This window comes from Lithobates pipiens, unplaced genomic scaffold (assembly GCF_037356315.1).
Source record: "Lithobates pipiens isolate NorthernLeopardFrog02 unplaced genomic scaffold, aLitPip1_a1.2 Scaffold_19, whole genome shotgun sequence".
Taxonomy (NCBI): domain Eukaryota; kingdom Metazoa; phylum Chordata; class Amphibia; order Anura; family Ranidae; genus Lithobates; species Lithobates pipiens.
Genome location: NW_027507764.1, coordinates 282,315,145 through 282,331,621, shown reverse-complemented (window position 1 = coordinate 282,331,621; position 16,477 = coordinate 282,315,145). Strand labels below are relative to the sequence as shown.

At 39.7% G+C, this 16,477-nt stretch overlaps 1 protein-coding gene across 7 annotated transcripts in view; it reads right to left on the bottom strand.

Moving 5' to 3' along the window:
* Positions 1-4,046: 4,046 nt before the first annotated feature.
* LOC143996726 (uncharacterized) overlaps positions 4,047-16,477 on the bottom strand; it is a 492,973-nt gene continuing 480,542 nt past the window's right edge. For all 7 annotated transcript variants that reach the window (XM_077491975.1, XM_077491976.1, XM_077491970.1 and 4 more), the window contains one exon: positions 4,047-4,249. In XM_077491975.1, coding sequence (XP_077348101.1) covers positions 4,194-4,249 — 56 coding nt within the window. In that variant the 3' untranslated portion in view covers positions 4,047-4,193. The remainder of the gene's footprint in view (positions 4,250-16,477) is intronic.

Genomic DNA, 16,477 nt, shown 5'->3' with positions numbered 1-16,477 from the left:
AAGAGTGGCTGCGCATCAGAAATGTCTTGATATGGATCGGAAAATAATTCCTGTGACTCAAGCGGAAGGTATGTGGTGGTGGTGGTGTTGGTGGTAGTGTCTTTGGGGGTGCACATAGCAGAGAGTGAAGAAGAGGGTGCAGATCGAGAGGATGAGGAGGGTGCAGAAGAGTAAGGCTGAGTGAGCCACTCAACCAAGTCTGGTGCATCCTTTAAATGAATTGAACGCACCTTCTGCAATTTCCCACTTTGGCTCAAGCCTGTTGCTCCTGCCCTACCCCTACCACCCCTGCGGAAAGGGCCTGCCTCTTCCTCTGCCTGTCATTTTTTAAATGACCCTGTGACAAAACTCCTTATAAGGACCTTTGTGGAACAAGTAGGTTGTGACTGATTAGCAGACTGTACGTCAGTCCCTATACTGATGGACTGCTGCAGTATAGGGCAGCGGTCAGCAGTAGTGCACCTCAACCCTATGTATTGTGGACCTATACCAGTCCTTATGGAATAGCAGACTGTACCTCACTCAACCCTATGTACTGCAGCACCCTAGACCAAGTTACCAGTCCTTATAAGGACCTTTGTGGAACAAGTAAGTTGTGAATGATTAGCAGACTGCAGCAGTCAAGTATAATATTCTTTCTATATTTGGAAGAAAGAATATTATACGTGTACAAGCCTATTACCATACCAGTCCTAAAAAGAACCTTTGTGGACCTAATAGTAACAGCTACTGATTAAACTGACCCTCACTGCCTCACACACAGCTTCCTGCCTGTCCCTATATAAACTGACAAAACAGAGGCTGCTGGAACAATAACTTGAATAGCACTTTTGTGGACCTAATAGTAACAGCTAATGATTACACTGACTGTCCCTGCAGCACACAGCGTCCTGTCCCTTTCTCTACACTGACAAAAGACACTCAGGCTGCTGCAACAACCACTAGCACAGCACTGCCTCAAACCTATATCCTGAACTACACCTAACACCTATACCAGTCCTGAAAATAACTTTTGTGTACCAAATAGCTAGCGATTTGGGTCACTGCAATCTCTCCCTGCTCCACACAGCAACCTCTCCCTATAGTGACAGAAGAAAGAATGTAAAATGGCCACCGGATCGGGTCTATTTATAAGTTAGTGGGAATGTCCAAGTGTCCATGTGCTGTAATGTCTCAATTGGCTGTCCTGTACCCCATGATGGATGTGTCATCATAGGTCAAAGTTCTTTTACACAGTAAACACAGAAGTCCGCCGGGCGAACGGCGGCAATAGTCCGATCGGGCGGACGGTGAACAGCCGAAATTCGCCACGAAACGACCGCCGGGCGAACCGTTCGGCCATCACTAAAATTGAACACTCGGGCATCACTAATTTTTAAATCAAACTCTAAGAAAGCTCAGGACATTATGAAACAGATTACCACCTTTACTAACAACCAGGAAATATTCCATAAATTTATTAGTAATAACTGGCACTTTTTGTCTGATGACCCTGTTATCTCTCAATATGCGGCTAAAACACCACAAATTGTGTATAGGAGATCCCGTTCTACAAGGGACAGCCTTGTCCACAGTCACCTGCTCCCATGGTTGGAGCAGTGGGGGGATGAGGGACTTTTAAATGTGGCCAATGCGACCAATGTCCCTGGATTAGAGAGGGGGTAGGCTGCCCCCTCCCAAGAGGAGGTTTTCATAAACTAAAAGGCTATGTCGATTGCCGCACTTTTGGCATACTGTCAATGTGGCGCATTTTACATTGGGAAGACAAAACACCCCTTTGCTAAAAGAATACAGGATCACCTATACTATTTTGATGCGGGGCTACAATATACCCCCATATGTAAGCATGCAGGGTTGAATCATAGTTTTGACCCTTCGTACATCTCCTTCTCAGCATTAGAAGTCATTCCTGAGCTGGAAAGAGGTGGTGACTTTGACAAGAAAATTCTTCAAAGAGAGGCAAGATGGATTTTTGAGCAGAGAGATACTTTTTCTCCGGGGTTAAATACTGCTCTCTCATTTAAACCCTTTCTTTGAATTATTTTATTTAAAAAAAAATTTTCGCAGCCATGTATGGACTGTCAATGTTGTCAGTATCACTTAAAAATGCACCTTCTGTATGAATCATATGGAAGCGAAGGTTGTTTTTAGCTGGCACCATCATGATCAATGGAACTAGGTGTATTATATTAGAGATATCTAATTAAATGTAAGGTATATACTTTCTTTTTCTATTTTCTTTCTTTTTGTAAAGCTAAACTGCTTTACTATAAAAATATTGTGTTAACATTGTTTTGACTAGTTGAATTAACTCTGGTGGTTGTGCTCTCTGCCCCTTCTCCTTTAGTTCTGCATTCCTGTCTCACACTCAGCGGCTTTTGGTGATTAGTGGGGAAATTTGTGCGTTCCTGTGGAGGAGGGAATTTTGTCCCTACTCACTCAGCGGGCACCTGTGCGCCTCCAGGGGCGCCCGGATCGGAAGTAATGTCAGGGGTCATCTGTGACCTTTCACATCCGGTGGGATTGTGGACTTAGAAGACGCTGATGCCGGTGTATAGCTGTCACATGCGTCTCGATGTCCGTGTTGTAGTGGACTTGTTGACACTGCAGCTGCTACTCTACCAGTCTAAGAACTCTTATTCATGTGTTTACTGCTATGCTCTTAGGTAAGGCTATTTGCCTATGATGTGATTTTCTTTTTGCTTTCCTTTTGCTTTGCTATAAGGATGGACTAAGATTTATTGTTAGCCATTATGACCTTATGTTTGATGTCTGTTTCAATATCTTGAACATGCCATCATTCATATTTTGGTGATAGGCTCCATTGGGACACCCTCCTTTCTCCCCCCGCCCTCCTTTTTATGTGTGTATTTATAATATATGCATTTTATAAATTTTGGGCGCAGAAACATCAACTGGTGAATTAGCATGATCCAATTTCCTCACTGCTTATCCCAGGTAGGTCTGGGCCCTATAGGGAATTAGTGGCTGCGTGGGAATTATAGGAGCTGCGGACTACTGATTAGGGAGTCATGTGATGCTCAGCTAAATAAAAAGACCAGGTGAGCACAATAACCATAAAACAAACTAAATCCATAAGCAATTTAGCTATTTTAGAATGCGTATTATATTCTCTGTGGATGTTTTAATAATATATAATAATGGTCTGTTGATATATTTTTATATTTTATAAAATATAGATGAAATCAATGATATGTCCATAAACCCTGATGAAGCAATCTGCTTAACATGTTGATTTCCCTGCCTGTCAACGCTTCTTTGATTTCAGATGTTAAGCATCATTCTATGGTCTACTTATTATGTAATACAATTATGTGTTAATATTATGAATTCTATTTTTGATACTATGTAATAAACTATAGATTTTTTTTTGATCTGATGTTGGTGCTCGCCTTACTCAGTTTAAAATCCCATTATATTTGCATGAGATTTCTCTTGTTTCTTCTTCAAATTTGATACCAGGGATGTGAGACTTTGTACTGGAAATGATCCAATTGCCAATATATTTACACCTTTTAGAGGTCCTAATTGAAGAGACAAAAAAAACATCCACAAAGTGCTAAGGATGTTGATTGAAGGGAAAATAAACATTTAAATGGGGCTTTACCTCAGCAGAACTAAGGAGGAAGTATCCAACCTCATAGAACACTAGCAGAAACTGCAGCAAAGTAGGGCTATGGTGGGTGGGCCATCGCATTTTTTGCTTGTTTGCCAGTGTAAACCTTCTGAAGGCAGCAGCACAATGCATTGTATGTCTATGAATTACATAATCCCTGTATCCCTTGACGGATGATAAAGAAATACAGTTTACGGTTATAACCCATATTTCAAAGGTAGTATTGTTTCACAGAGTCAACATTACACCTCTAACTATGAATTATATCTGGGGCATGATGCCATATTTAGTTTTTTCTACAAAAGTTCTTTGCTGAGTGAAAAGCTTCAAATACATAGAATACACAATTCACAAAATAAAAAGTTGTTTGAGAAATGTATTCGTGCCAAATGGAAATATAAACATAAAATTGTCTATTGTATTTTATTTAAAATGAGTTATTATATTACAGAAACAATTTAAATGCGTTTAGAATTATAGTAGTAATTTGAGCATTAGAAACTTGATGGCTGTGTCCACACCACACAGATCTTCTCCAAACTAAAGATGCAGGGCATCAGTCAAGTGCCCCGGTGTTCACAAGCACTTGAGAAAGAATTTCAAGATTCACATCTGTAAGGAAAAGAAAATGGATATTAATTACAAAAAAAATAAAAAATGTCTTTTATTTGACTATTTTATATTGACTATAGTTTGGTACACATTACAATAATTACAGAAAGGGCAACTTTAAAGCTTTGTTTTTTTTCCTACACGGTACAGTGGTTGCCTGGCTCCTAGAATGTGTTTATGTTGCAGCATATCCTTGTTCTTTGTACTTTTTTACAAAGCTGAATAAATTGTTTGAAAGTCCAAATACAGAATGAGCGGTCCAGTTTTGGGCACCATGTTGGAAAAAGGACATTACATTTTATAGGATGGAAAATCATAATCCAAACAAAAAGATGAAAAATCTTGGGCCTTTTTAAAAAAAAAAGTTCTTTGCAAATTTACTTATTATCTTAAGAATTATACAAAAGACCTAAGCTTCATTTTTAATTTAGTTTAGGGATTCTTTGCAGTACGTGTGTTAAAGCTGTGGAATCTGCATGAAGTATTACTGCAATTTACAAAAGGACAGGGTGAGTTTCTTGCAACTAATAGTATTTAAAAGTTATAATCAGCAAAGGCTAATAAATCAATATTTTTATTCTGGGAATTTATCAGATTAGTCAGTATTTCGCCATTCATTACAGTGGGGATCGAAAGTTTGGGCATCCCAGGTAAAAATGTGTATTAATGTGCATAACGAAGCCAAGGAAAGATGGAAAAATCTCCAAATGGCATCAAATTACAGATTAGACATTCTTATAATATGTAAAAAAAAGGTATATTTTATTTCCATCATTTACACTTTCAAAATTACAGAAAACAAAAAAATGGCGTCTGCAAAAGTTTGGGCACCCTGCAGAATTTATAGCATGTACTGCCCCCTTTGCAAAGGGGAGACCTGCCAATGTCATGGATTGTTTTCAATCATCATCTGGGAAGACCAGGTGATGTCAATCTCAAAGGTTTTAAATGGCCAGACTCATCTGACCTTGCCCCAACAATCAGCACCATGGGTTCTTCTAATCAGTTGTCTAGAAAACTGAAACTGAAAATAGTTGATGCTCACAAAGCTGGAGAAAGCTATAAGAAGATAGCAAAGCGTTTTCAGATGTCAATATCCTCTGTTCGGAATGTAATTAATAAATGGCAGTCATCATGAACAGTAAAGGTTAAAGCAAGATCTGGAAGACCAAGAAAAATATCAGACAGAACAGCTCGCAGGATTGTGAGAAAAGCAATTCAAAACCCACGTTTGACTGCACAATCCCTCCAAAAAGATCTGGCAGACACTGGAGTTGTGGTACACTATTCCACTATAAAGAGATACTTGTACAAATATGGTCTTCAAGGAAGTCATCAGAAGAAAACCTCTTCTACATCCTCACTACAAAAATCAGCGTTTGAACTTTGCAAATGAACATATAGACAAGCCTGAGGCATTTTGGAAACAAGTTCTGTGGACCGATGAGGTTAAAATAGAACTTTTTGTCCGGAATGAGCAAAGGTACGTTTGGAGAAGAAAGGGCACAGAATTTAATGAAAAGAACCTCTGTCCAACTGTTAAGCATGGGTGTGGATCAATCATGCTTTGCGGTTTTATTGCAGCCAGTGGCACCGGGAACATTTCACGAGTAGAAGGAAAAATGGATTCAATAAAATTTCAGCAAATTTTGGATGGTAACTTGATGCAATCTGTGAAAAAGCTGAAGTTAAAGAGAGGATGGCTTCTACAAATGGATAAGGATCCTAAACACACCTCAAAATCCATGGGGGATTACATCAAGAGGCATAAACTGAAGGTTTTGTCATTGCCTTCACAATCTCCTGTCCTCAACATTATTGAAAATCTATGGAGACCTTAAAAGAGCAGTACGTGACAGACAGCCCAAAAATCTCAAAGAACTGGAACACTTTTGTAAGGAAGAATGGGCAAAGATACCTCAAACAAGAATTGAAAGGCTCTTGGCTGGCTACAAAAAGCTGTGATACTTGCCAAAAGTGGCAGTACAAGATATTAACTCTGCAGGGTGCCCAAACTTTTGCAGACGCCATTTTTTGTTTTCTGTAAGTTTGAAAGTGTAAATGATGGAAATAAAATCTAACTTTTTTTGACATATTATAAGAATGTCTAATCTGTAATTTGATGCCTTTTGGAGATTTTTCCATCTTTCCTTGGCTTCGTTATGCACATTAATACACATTTTTACCTGGGGTGCCCAAACCTTAGATCCCCACTGTATGTAAAGATTCAATTATTCAGTGTCAATAAACACAGTAGCACAGAAGGGGTTAACAAATACCATACTGTATATCTTTACGATGACCAAGTAAAGATAAAAAAATTACTGAGAGGGGAGTCACTGTGGGTGGGGGGGACCCGTGGAACCCAGAATCCCTTGGAGAGGTTGGGAAACAATTGTTTCAGCTCTCCATGCACCTATGTCTAAGTCACCCTGTGTCTATTAGGGGCACAGGGTGACCGAGAACCCCAGTCTGATCTGTACTAATCGGACTCACCTTACAATCACACTGGAATGTTTATTTTATATATATATATATATATATATATATATATATATATATATATATATTCTAATACTGTTGTGGACCCTTTGCTGGGTCGTTTGGGGCGTGGCTGTATTCCATTGTTCTATTGTGTCTGTCTTGGAAGAAAAATATTATGGGATGTGTATGTTTATTTGCTGTGAGGAGGGGGTGGGAATTCCTCCAACAGCTAATCCCTGCTGATTGAACAGTCTACCCCGCACTGAGTGCAAAGGGAGGGGAGATTGTCCTGATTGTTACCTGTGTTTCAATAAATATTTAATGTTCAGCAGCTAAAACGAGTACTGTCTAATTCTTGGTTGTCAGCGATTAGAATATCTGATATCTATATTCAGACTGGGGAAGTGGTATATGACGAAAGCACTCAATATGGAATCACTCAATTCTGAGGAAATTATGAAATCATGAAAAAGAAATTACAGTACACCACTAGTACTTTGTTGCACCACCTCTGGCTTTTAGAACATCTTGACATCTGGGGCATGGATTTAACCATAGACAAACAGTATTCTTCATCAATTCAGATCCAACTTTCTCTTGCAGTTGCCAGATCAGCGTTGCAAGTTGGAGTCTTGTCACGGACCATTTTCTTTCATTTCCACCAGAGATTTGCAATTGGATAGAGCTTCGGACTATTTGCAACGCATGCCATTGACATTATAGGTCTTTCTTGAAGGAAAGTTTTCATGGCTTTTGCCCTATGGCAAGATGCATTATTTCTGAAAGATGATGTCATCATCAAACATCCTTTCAATTAATGGAATAAGAAAAGTGTCCAAAATCTCAATATAAACTTGTGCATTTATTAAAGATTTAATGACTGTCATCTCCCCTGTACCTTTACCCGACATGCAACTCCATATCCTCAATGATTGTGTAAATGTGCATTGTTTTCTTCAGGCAGTCGTCTTCATAAATTACATTGAAACGGCACCAAACTAAAGTTTTTGCATCTTCACCCTGCCCAATACAGATTTGCGATTCAACACTAAATATCACTTTTATCCGGTCTGCCACAGTCCATAATTTCTTTTCTTTAGTCCACTCCAAGCTTGTTTTTTTGTTTTTTAGGTGTTGATGGTTTTCGTTTGACTTTTCTGTATGTAAATCTCATTTCCTTTAGGCAACGTCTTACAGTTTGGTCACAGACATTGACTCTAGTTTCTGACCATTGTTCCTCATTTGTTCTATTGTGCATTTTCTGTTTCCAAGTCATATTGCTTTAAGTTTTCTTGAAGCTTTGATGTCTTCCTTGATCTACCAGTATGCTTCCTTTAACAACCTCCCCATTTGACTGGGAATAACCAACATCTTTTGCAACATTCCCTGATGATTTACCTTCTTAAAGAAGTTTTACTATCCTCTCCTTTGTTTCAACTGACATCTCTCGTGTTGGAGCCATGATTCATGTCAATCAGGTTGATGCAACAGCTTAAATTAATCACAGACATGCCTCAAAACGAATTGCATTTAACATTCCAACCTTCTAGCTTTAAGAAACCCTTAAAAATAAAAAAAAATAAAGAAAACTGTAGTCGATTTCAACTGTTTTTGCAGATCAAAAAAATATGGAATCACTAAATTCTGAGGTAAATATTATGGAATCACCATGTACTTTGCAGTTCTAAAACAAACATCTGCATCAGATTACATCTGCTAATTAGTCTAAAGTTATAAAAAGTGCTTGCACACCAAGGTGTTTCCAAGATTTGTCTTGCTCTTTAAAGCGGGATTCCACTGCCGTTTTTTTTTTTTTTTTACCTGTGTCACTGTTGGGCGATTCCTACCGGGTCTTTGCAGCCACGATCGGCGTCTTTTTAACCCCCCGGCGTGACGATTTCATTGCTAAGGAAAACTTTTAAAAAAGCAGTCCGGCGGTTTCCATTTTCACTGTGGGCGTTTGAAGCCCACAGGCATTTACTTCCTGGATGCGATGACACTGAGCTCCCAGCATCCACTGCTCAATCTCGCACATGCTCATTGAGTGTCCTCTTTGTTTTCCTTCCTTTTGTCTCCTGTGCTATAGTGGTAATGGCTGATAGAGCTGCCTGCCCACTTTCAAAATGGCAATTTCGGCTTGACTGTGTCCCCCATGGATTCCTGGGAAATAGCTAAAAAAGTTCCCAGGGACCATTGCGAAGCCGATAAACACGCCTACTCCCACGGGAGGAGAGCCCAGAAGTCGGCATAAACATTAAAAATAAAAGGTAAATACTGCATATTATTTTATTTCAATGGTCATAACTGCATCTATGTTCCAAAGCCATTTGAATAAGACGAACTTGCAATTTTCTGTACAAAACCACTTTAAGCACCATTAGTAAGGTTCTCCATTTGTTGCATTTCAGTTATCCTGGCAAGCAAGTGGGATCTGGTTGGTAAGGTGAGTTTTAATGTTTTAAGAGTAAATTTTGACTTTCGGTTCCGGCACCACATGACATGGAGGTGAGCTGCCACAGCTCCAGCTGACTTCAGTTTTCAGCTTATAAAGCCCCTCTATGGGAGGTGCCATTTCCTTAAAATGGTCTCCTTGGCCAGACTTTTATATCCCCTTCAAACCCTACCGATTCTGCTTAAACACTCAGATGTTACTACTTTTAATAAAGTCTTATGGGCCTGCCTTTGGCGCAACAAAAAAAATCAAGCCTTGCATTTCAAACACTTGAGCTCCCAAAGAGCGAAGGTGGACTGTGATTACCTGACATTAGACTTTACAATCTGTCTTGTTTGTTGTGTCAGGGAATAGACTGGATCTCTGGTGAATCTAAATATACCAACTATGGCTTAGAACAGGGGTGCCCAACCCGTGGCCTGGGGGCCACATGTGGCCCGCAGACCCCTCTGATGTGGCCCGCGACCTCCTGCTCTGTGATGGAAAAGAATTTGGTTATTGATAGTAAGTTTATCACTAAAATCATAGTGTATATATGGGCATATCTGTTTTGCACTGGTTACTGGGCTGCTTTCAAACTGATCCGCAGGTGAAGAGCAGTGCACCTGGGGGTTACCTGCACTGAGCCATAGGCCCCTTTCACACAGTCAGTACGACCCAATTGGACCCTCCATTCACCTCTAAAAAGTAGAAGATGTAAATGGACTTGTGTCCACTTACAAATGCCTACCTCCAATCCGATCTGCAAAAAGAAATAAAAGTAGAGTGGGCTCTATAGAGTAGAGTGGGCTGCCATGCAACCGCTCCGCTCATTGTGGCCCCACGACCGGTTACCAAGTCGCTTAGGTGGCCCTCACTCTTCAAAAGGTTTGGGCACTCCTGCCTTAGAATCTGCTTTGGTTTCTCCTTATGCTGCAGTACTTCACTCCAAGCTTACTTCCCTGCCTATCTCATGATGACACAACCTATTTCTTAAGTTGTCACATCCAACCAAGTCCGAAATAATAACAAGCATTTAGTACAGGTCATCCTTCTACACCCCAGCAGATGTGCTGATGTCACCACTATGTCCTCTGCCTGACTCACGTTTCCGCATAAGAGATATCGTCACAGGGGCGTAGAACGACATTATGTACTGAATATGCTTGTTATTTCAGACTTGGTTGGATATGACAATTGATCTGCCAAGGGATTGGGAGATCCTCACTAGAAGGCTAATCGCAAAAAAGTTTTTTTTTTTTTCTTGTTTATTTAGGTATTAAGGAAATTTGTTACAGCATTACAGAGTAGCAACTAAGTACCATATGAACACAGTCAATCTGAAAACAAAAAAACGTGCATAGCTCATCTAATCGAGCTGTAAAACTCAACAGTCCAGGTGTTCCCAATTTTACCAAAAAATTGGATGTTATGTAGCAAGTAACCAATTCCCAGAAAATACTTTTATATATATTTTAGTGTAAGACTGAATAATCAGCCCCAGAAAGCACGGTATAGTATAGAATACGGAGTGTAGACTCCTAAGACAGGATAGAAAGTGAATATTGGACAAGAAGGAGAAATGAACACAAAAGAGAGAAGCTGGATGGGGGTGGGGGGGTAGGGAATGAGTTCCCTCGAGCAGAGAATACCCTTCATGGCCCAGTACACTCACTGTCATATTGAAAAAAAATTTGGAGACAGATGCAAGCGGGGTTGGATCCCTGTAATAGAAGTAAGAAATCCAAATCTTCCAATACTTCTCCTGTTCCTGTAAAGCCATGGTGAGAATTTTTTATAACCTGAATTTCTGCCAGTCTTGTCTGCAAATGAGCTATTGTGGGAGGACATTTTTCCATAAGGCCGGAATGCAGGCTTAGGCGGTCCTAATGAGAAGTCTGAGTAAAGAATTTTCTAACTTTTTGTTAGGTAAGGGGGTATCATTAAATAAATATGCTGCTGAGTTTCTGTTAAGGGAAACTTCTGTCAGGGTCTCGATTGTAGTTTCTACGTCCTTCCAGAAATTGGTTAAAAAAACATGTAGAAGAGATCTGGCAGCCTCCCCACAGCGCCAAGTATCTGAGACCTGAGGGTATATCTTGTGTAACTTAGCCAGCGTTCTGTACCACCATGTTAAAAGCTGGTAACCTCTCTCCTGGTACCTGCTTGCCAAAGAGGCTTTATGGGCAAACATTAACAATTTTGAAAATGTGGGAAAATGTGACTTGAAGGTTATGTCTATTAGCAGAGCTTGGAACAGCTATAGAAACGTAGGCAAAATACAAATTTTTATTATGTTGCAATATCCAAACCATGAATGAAGCCCAGCATGCCATTTGTCCAATATAGCACAGACTTTAAAAGTGGCGGGAAATGGAGGTCAAAAACTTTAGAGAATTTGGCAGAAAATGTGTGCCTAAATATTTCAATGCGGAATTGTATTTCAAATGTGGAAGGAGAGATTGCAAGACACCAACTCCAATAGCCTCAGATTTGATTAAAACCTCAAGTTAGATAACATGCCATACATCTCAAATTTGTGAAGAGGCCATTTTTTTATACTGGCGAGGAGCACGATTGGATCAACACCTGGAGCACTAATATGAGTGCATGTGTGGAGCATCATTTCAACCACATTGCTGTTGGGAATTTCGGTTTGCACAATATTTATTGAATGAACTTTTAAATTTTTTATATTTAGTCCAATTAATGGATTGTGGTTTATTAACCAGTTCCCGACGGGCACACGCCGATGTACATCGGCAGAATGGCATGGGCAGGCATATTAGCGTCCCTTTTTATATGCCGTCCCTGCCATCACGTGCACGCCACGCTCGCATGCCGGTCGGGACCCCCGTGAGTCCGGTCGCTGGTCCCGCGGACTCTATCGCTGCGGGGATACCCGCGATCGTCTCACTGGGCAGCTGAACGGGGAGATGCCATTGTAAACAGCATCTCCCCGTTCTGTCTAGCAACAAGTGACGCTGATCTCTGCTCCATGTGATTGGAGCAGAGATCAGTGTTCACTAACACAAAGCCCAGACCCCCACAGATAGTAACACGCCCCTAGGAACATTTAACCCCTACACTGCCACTCCCTGGTTAACCCCTTCACTGCCAGTGTCATTTACACAGGAATCAATGCATTTGTATAGCATTGATTGCTGTATAAATGACAATGGTCCCAAAAATGTGTCAAAAATGTCCGATGTGTCCGCCATAATGTCGCAGTCACAATAAATAAATAAAAATCGCTGATCGCTGCTATTACTAGTAAAAAAAAATTATTAATAAAAATGCCATAAAACTATCCCCTATTATGTAAACGCTATAACTTTTGCGCAAACCAATCAATAATCGCTTATTGTGATTTTTTTTTACCAAAAATATGTAGAATATGTATCAGCCTAAACTGAGGGAAACATTTATTTTTTATATATTTTTGGGGGATATTTATTATAAAAAATAATAAATAAAAGTAAAAAAATAACGCGTTTTTTTCAAAATTGTCACTTTATTTTTGTTTATAGCACAAAAAATAAAAACCGCAGAGGTGATCAAATACCACCAAAAGAAACCTCTATTTGTGGGAAAAAAAGGACGCCAATTTTGTTTGGGAGCCACTTCACACGGCCGCGCAATTGTTAGTTAAAGCGACGCAGTGCCGAATCACAAAAAGTGGCCTGGTCTTAAGCCAGTAAAAATGGTCCGGTCTGAAAGTGGTTAATCTGATGGATTGTTTTGTATGAATTTTTATAGGCGCTTATATGCACTTTTATAGTTATTGGGGTTGTGATCACACTCAATTTCAATAGATCTTTTGTATGATATTTTAAGCTTTAAGCACCGGTATTGATAGCACATTTTTTCATGGTGTATGTTGTGCTAGAAAACAATAAAAAATTAAAAATGATATGAAATCAAAATAAAAGCTGCCAGCACCAAAAAGTCCTAAATACGAAACTCCAATAAGTGAAAACCATGGGGAAGGTCTAGCGCTAGTACCAGTGAGATAATAAAAACTGGAAAATATAAAATGAATATCAAATGTACAGAAATGGTGAAAAAGCTGGAAAAAAAAGTTGAAAAAAAAAGTTGAAAACTAAGGCAGAGTCCCAATATTAAAAATTGAGAAACTGCATATAAATGTAATATCCATATTGGTTTGCAAAAACTTAATTTGCTAGAAGTGAACTCGAGTAATGATAAAATAATGTGCAGGCGGGCCTGTGGTACTGACGTCAAGCAGCAGGCAGAGGAAGCCAGAGGAGACGCTGCTGCTTTGTGCTTTGATCCATTGACATACCGCGTATATAAGAGCTTTGTCCTGTAAGTGCAATACATCTGAGTTTATTAAACTATTCTTTTAAATAATACACTATGGGCGTGAGACCGCGTTTATGGTCATTTTTGCGGGTAAGGAGACTACATACTCACTTTGGGTGCAGAGTTTGTTTGGAAGAAGGGACTCTTTTTTCCTCATGATTCCGTGTTTGCATCGTGTCTCTACACCTGCATGGATATCTTCTGATTCACCGTTTAATTCATTTGGAACTTTGTTTCAGCTTGATAATTTTTACTTTTAATATATTTTCTTTAATATATTTTTTTATTCTCATTTCCATTTAATGTTTTTGTGAACTTTTTTACACTATTATTAGATCACTGGTATACTGAATTATCACACGATTACTTGGTGTATATGTGTTTTGGTATTGATATGTGCAATACAGTGAGTGCAGCTTTTACGAACATCAAATATTTAATAATTTTAGGAAGTACATTTAGTGCAGGTAGTGTGTTTTTTTTTTTATAGCGCATATCTGCCTTTTCCTTAATAATCCAGCTTCCCCCAATGCTGCCAACTGCTCTTGGTTTGGCTGCCACCACCCCTCCCCGTACCATTAATTAGGGACTTGCAAGTTTGTTTAATCATACTGGGACCAGGAGATCACCTACATCTATGGTATTACCTCTATCCACATCTCTAAATACTCTTGGTTGTGCCTGTTTAGCTACGACGAACAGTCATCCGCGATCCCTTCCTCCTCAACCACACAACTACCCCAATGGCTTTACATATGCCTACTTGCGGTCCGCCGTACTATCCTGAAAAACTGGATCTCCTTGTCTATCCCCACTATTGCAACCCTTCTATATTTATAAGAATTGGACACTATTGTTCTAAATTTTGGTCCATTTTAGTGTTTTTTCTCCAGATGGAGACGCGTTATAGAACATATTTTCATAATCTCGGAATCTGCTTCACTAATGCAATCCTTCTAATTCACCGACTGGTATTTGAAGACTTCCCTCTAAATATTCATTAGGGAAACTTAGGATTTCAGCTAATACCTAGCTAATGAGTTTTCCTTCCTCACATTTACTTATTTTGTCCTACAGGTGGTTGTTTGAGGCTGCATGGGAGTGGGAGTGGATGAACCTGCTTCCTACTTTCAGCAATGTTTTTAATATATTTTTTCTTTGGGTTCTTTCTGCACCCTGCTGGATATGAGACCCTTGGAGTAAGAAACATAGCTCTGTGCTGATATTCTTTCTGCCAGTTTAACCATTTCTGTTCTTCGTTTCCTCAACGATGTTACAGTTATGTGTAGATCACATTCCGGAATGGCCAAAGGAGCCACAGGATGTAAAGAAGAGGCCAACCCCCTAGTGCCAATGGACAAATGGAGCTGAAAGCCCCCATCCCGGGAAAGACACTCCCTTTCTATCTCTCCCAACCTGGTCCTCCCCTTTCCCTCTTCTCCCTTGGGAGTTTCTGTATTTCCACAATAGGATTGTTGTTCCTCAAGCACGATTGCATCCACCTATACCCATGGCCTCCCTGAACGTCCTTACCCTAAATTATCAGGGCTCAACTCCCCTACCAAATGCACCAAAACTTTTCAGCCTTTCGCTCCCACTAAAACACACTGCAAGGAACACACTTTACAGGTCGACCCGCTCCTCCCCCAAATTTTTGGGAAAATCTTATCCTCAAGTAAATACTGCTTCCGCATCAATTAAATGCAGAGGGGTTCTGATAGCATTCCACCGCTTAACCCGCTTCACCCTCCTGGCAAAGATCAAAAACCCTAAGGGTCGCTACTCAATTCTTACAGGACTCCCCCTAGATAGTGAGGTCACAGTAGTATCTTACTACACTCCTAATAAGAATCCGACCCCATTTCTCTCCCATTTACTGAGCTTTTTGATTCCCATAAGCGTGGAACCCTCCTAGCATGTGGAGACTCCAACCAGGTCTTATACACCCTTCCTCAATAAATACCCTGTCCCTTTATCCCCAGGAACACCCAAGCTTACTTTTATGCAACTCTTAAGGCTCATTTACACTTGCTTTGGCATCAACACACATTAAAGCGCCTGCCACTTCAAAATGCTTTTACGATGTGTTTTTGACACTTCGGTGGTGCTTTGATGAACCTTTGGTGATGCTCTTTTGAAGCTTTGTTGAAGCTTGACAGATGCCCTGTGTATGTGTGGATATCTCATACCTGCAATTTCTCCAAATCAAAGCGAAGCTAAAGCTGAATTCAAACCTCTCAAAAGCCGCAAGTGCTTCAAGTGAGCTTTGTCATTGAGTTCTATGGAGACTTTGAAGCGCCACTAAAGCGACATGAGGTATCATTTTTGAAGCAAACCCAAAGCAAAGCAAACGCAAGTTATAAACAGGACTGTAAGCTAACCATTTTATTTAGTGACAGGGGCTTTGACTGGTGTTCAGAGAGCTTTAACAAAGTGTGTCTGAAGCTTTGTTTTGAAGCAATTGTAAACTAGCCCTTACACCGCCACTTCCTGCAAAACTCCTGGTGAGAGCATAATCTTATTAAACGCCAATATACACATTACTCCTAACCCCCACAAGCTCTTCTCCCAAATCGATCATATCTTTGTAAAGGTGGGCTCATCACCTTTAATACTCTCCTTTACTATCCTGCCTATCTCTTGGACAGACCATAATGAAGTCATCTCAATCCTATCCTCTTTGATCACTAATTCCCATATTCCGTCATGGTGTATCAGAAATAAATAAGATGCATCTCTGCGTTGTGGTGGGTGGCAGCTGAAACAGATAAGATTATTTATAAGTTTGCTATATTACTTAATAAAAAGTGTGTAGCATCAAAAAGAAATGAACAGCGATGAACTGTGAATACTGTGTAATAAATGGACAGCGCATTGAAATAAGGTCCAAGAAAAGTGCAAAAGTAAAAAAAAAAAAAAAAAAAGGTATATATATATATATATATATATATATATATATATATATATATAAAAAATCTCGATAGAGA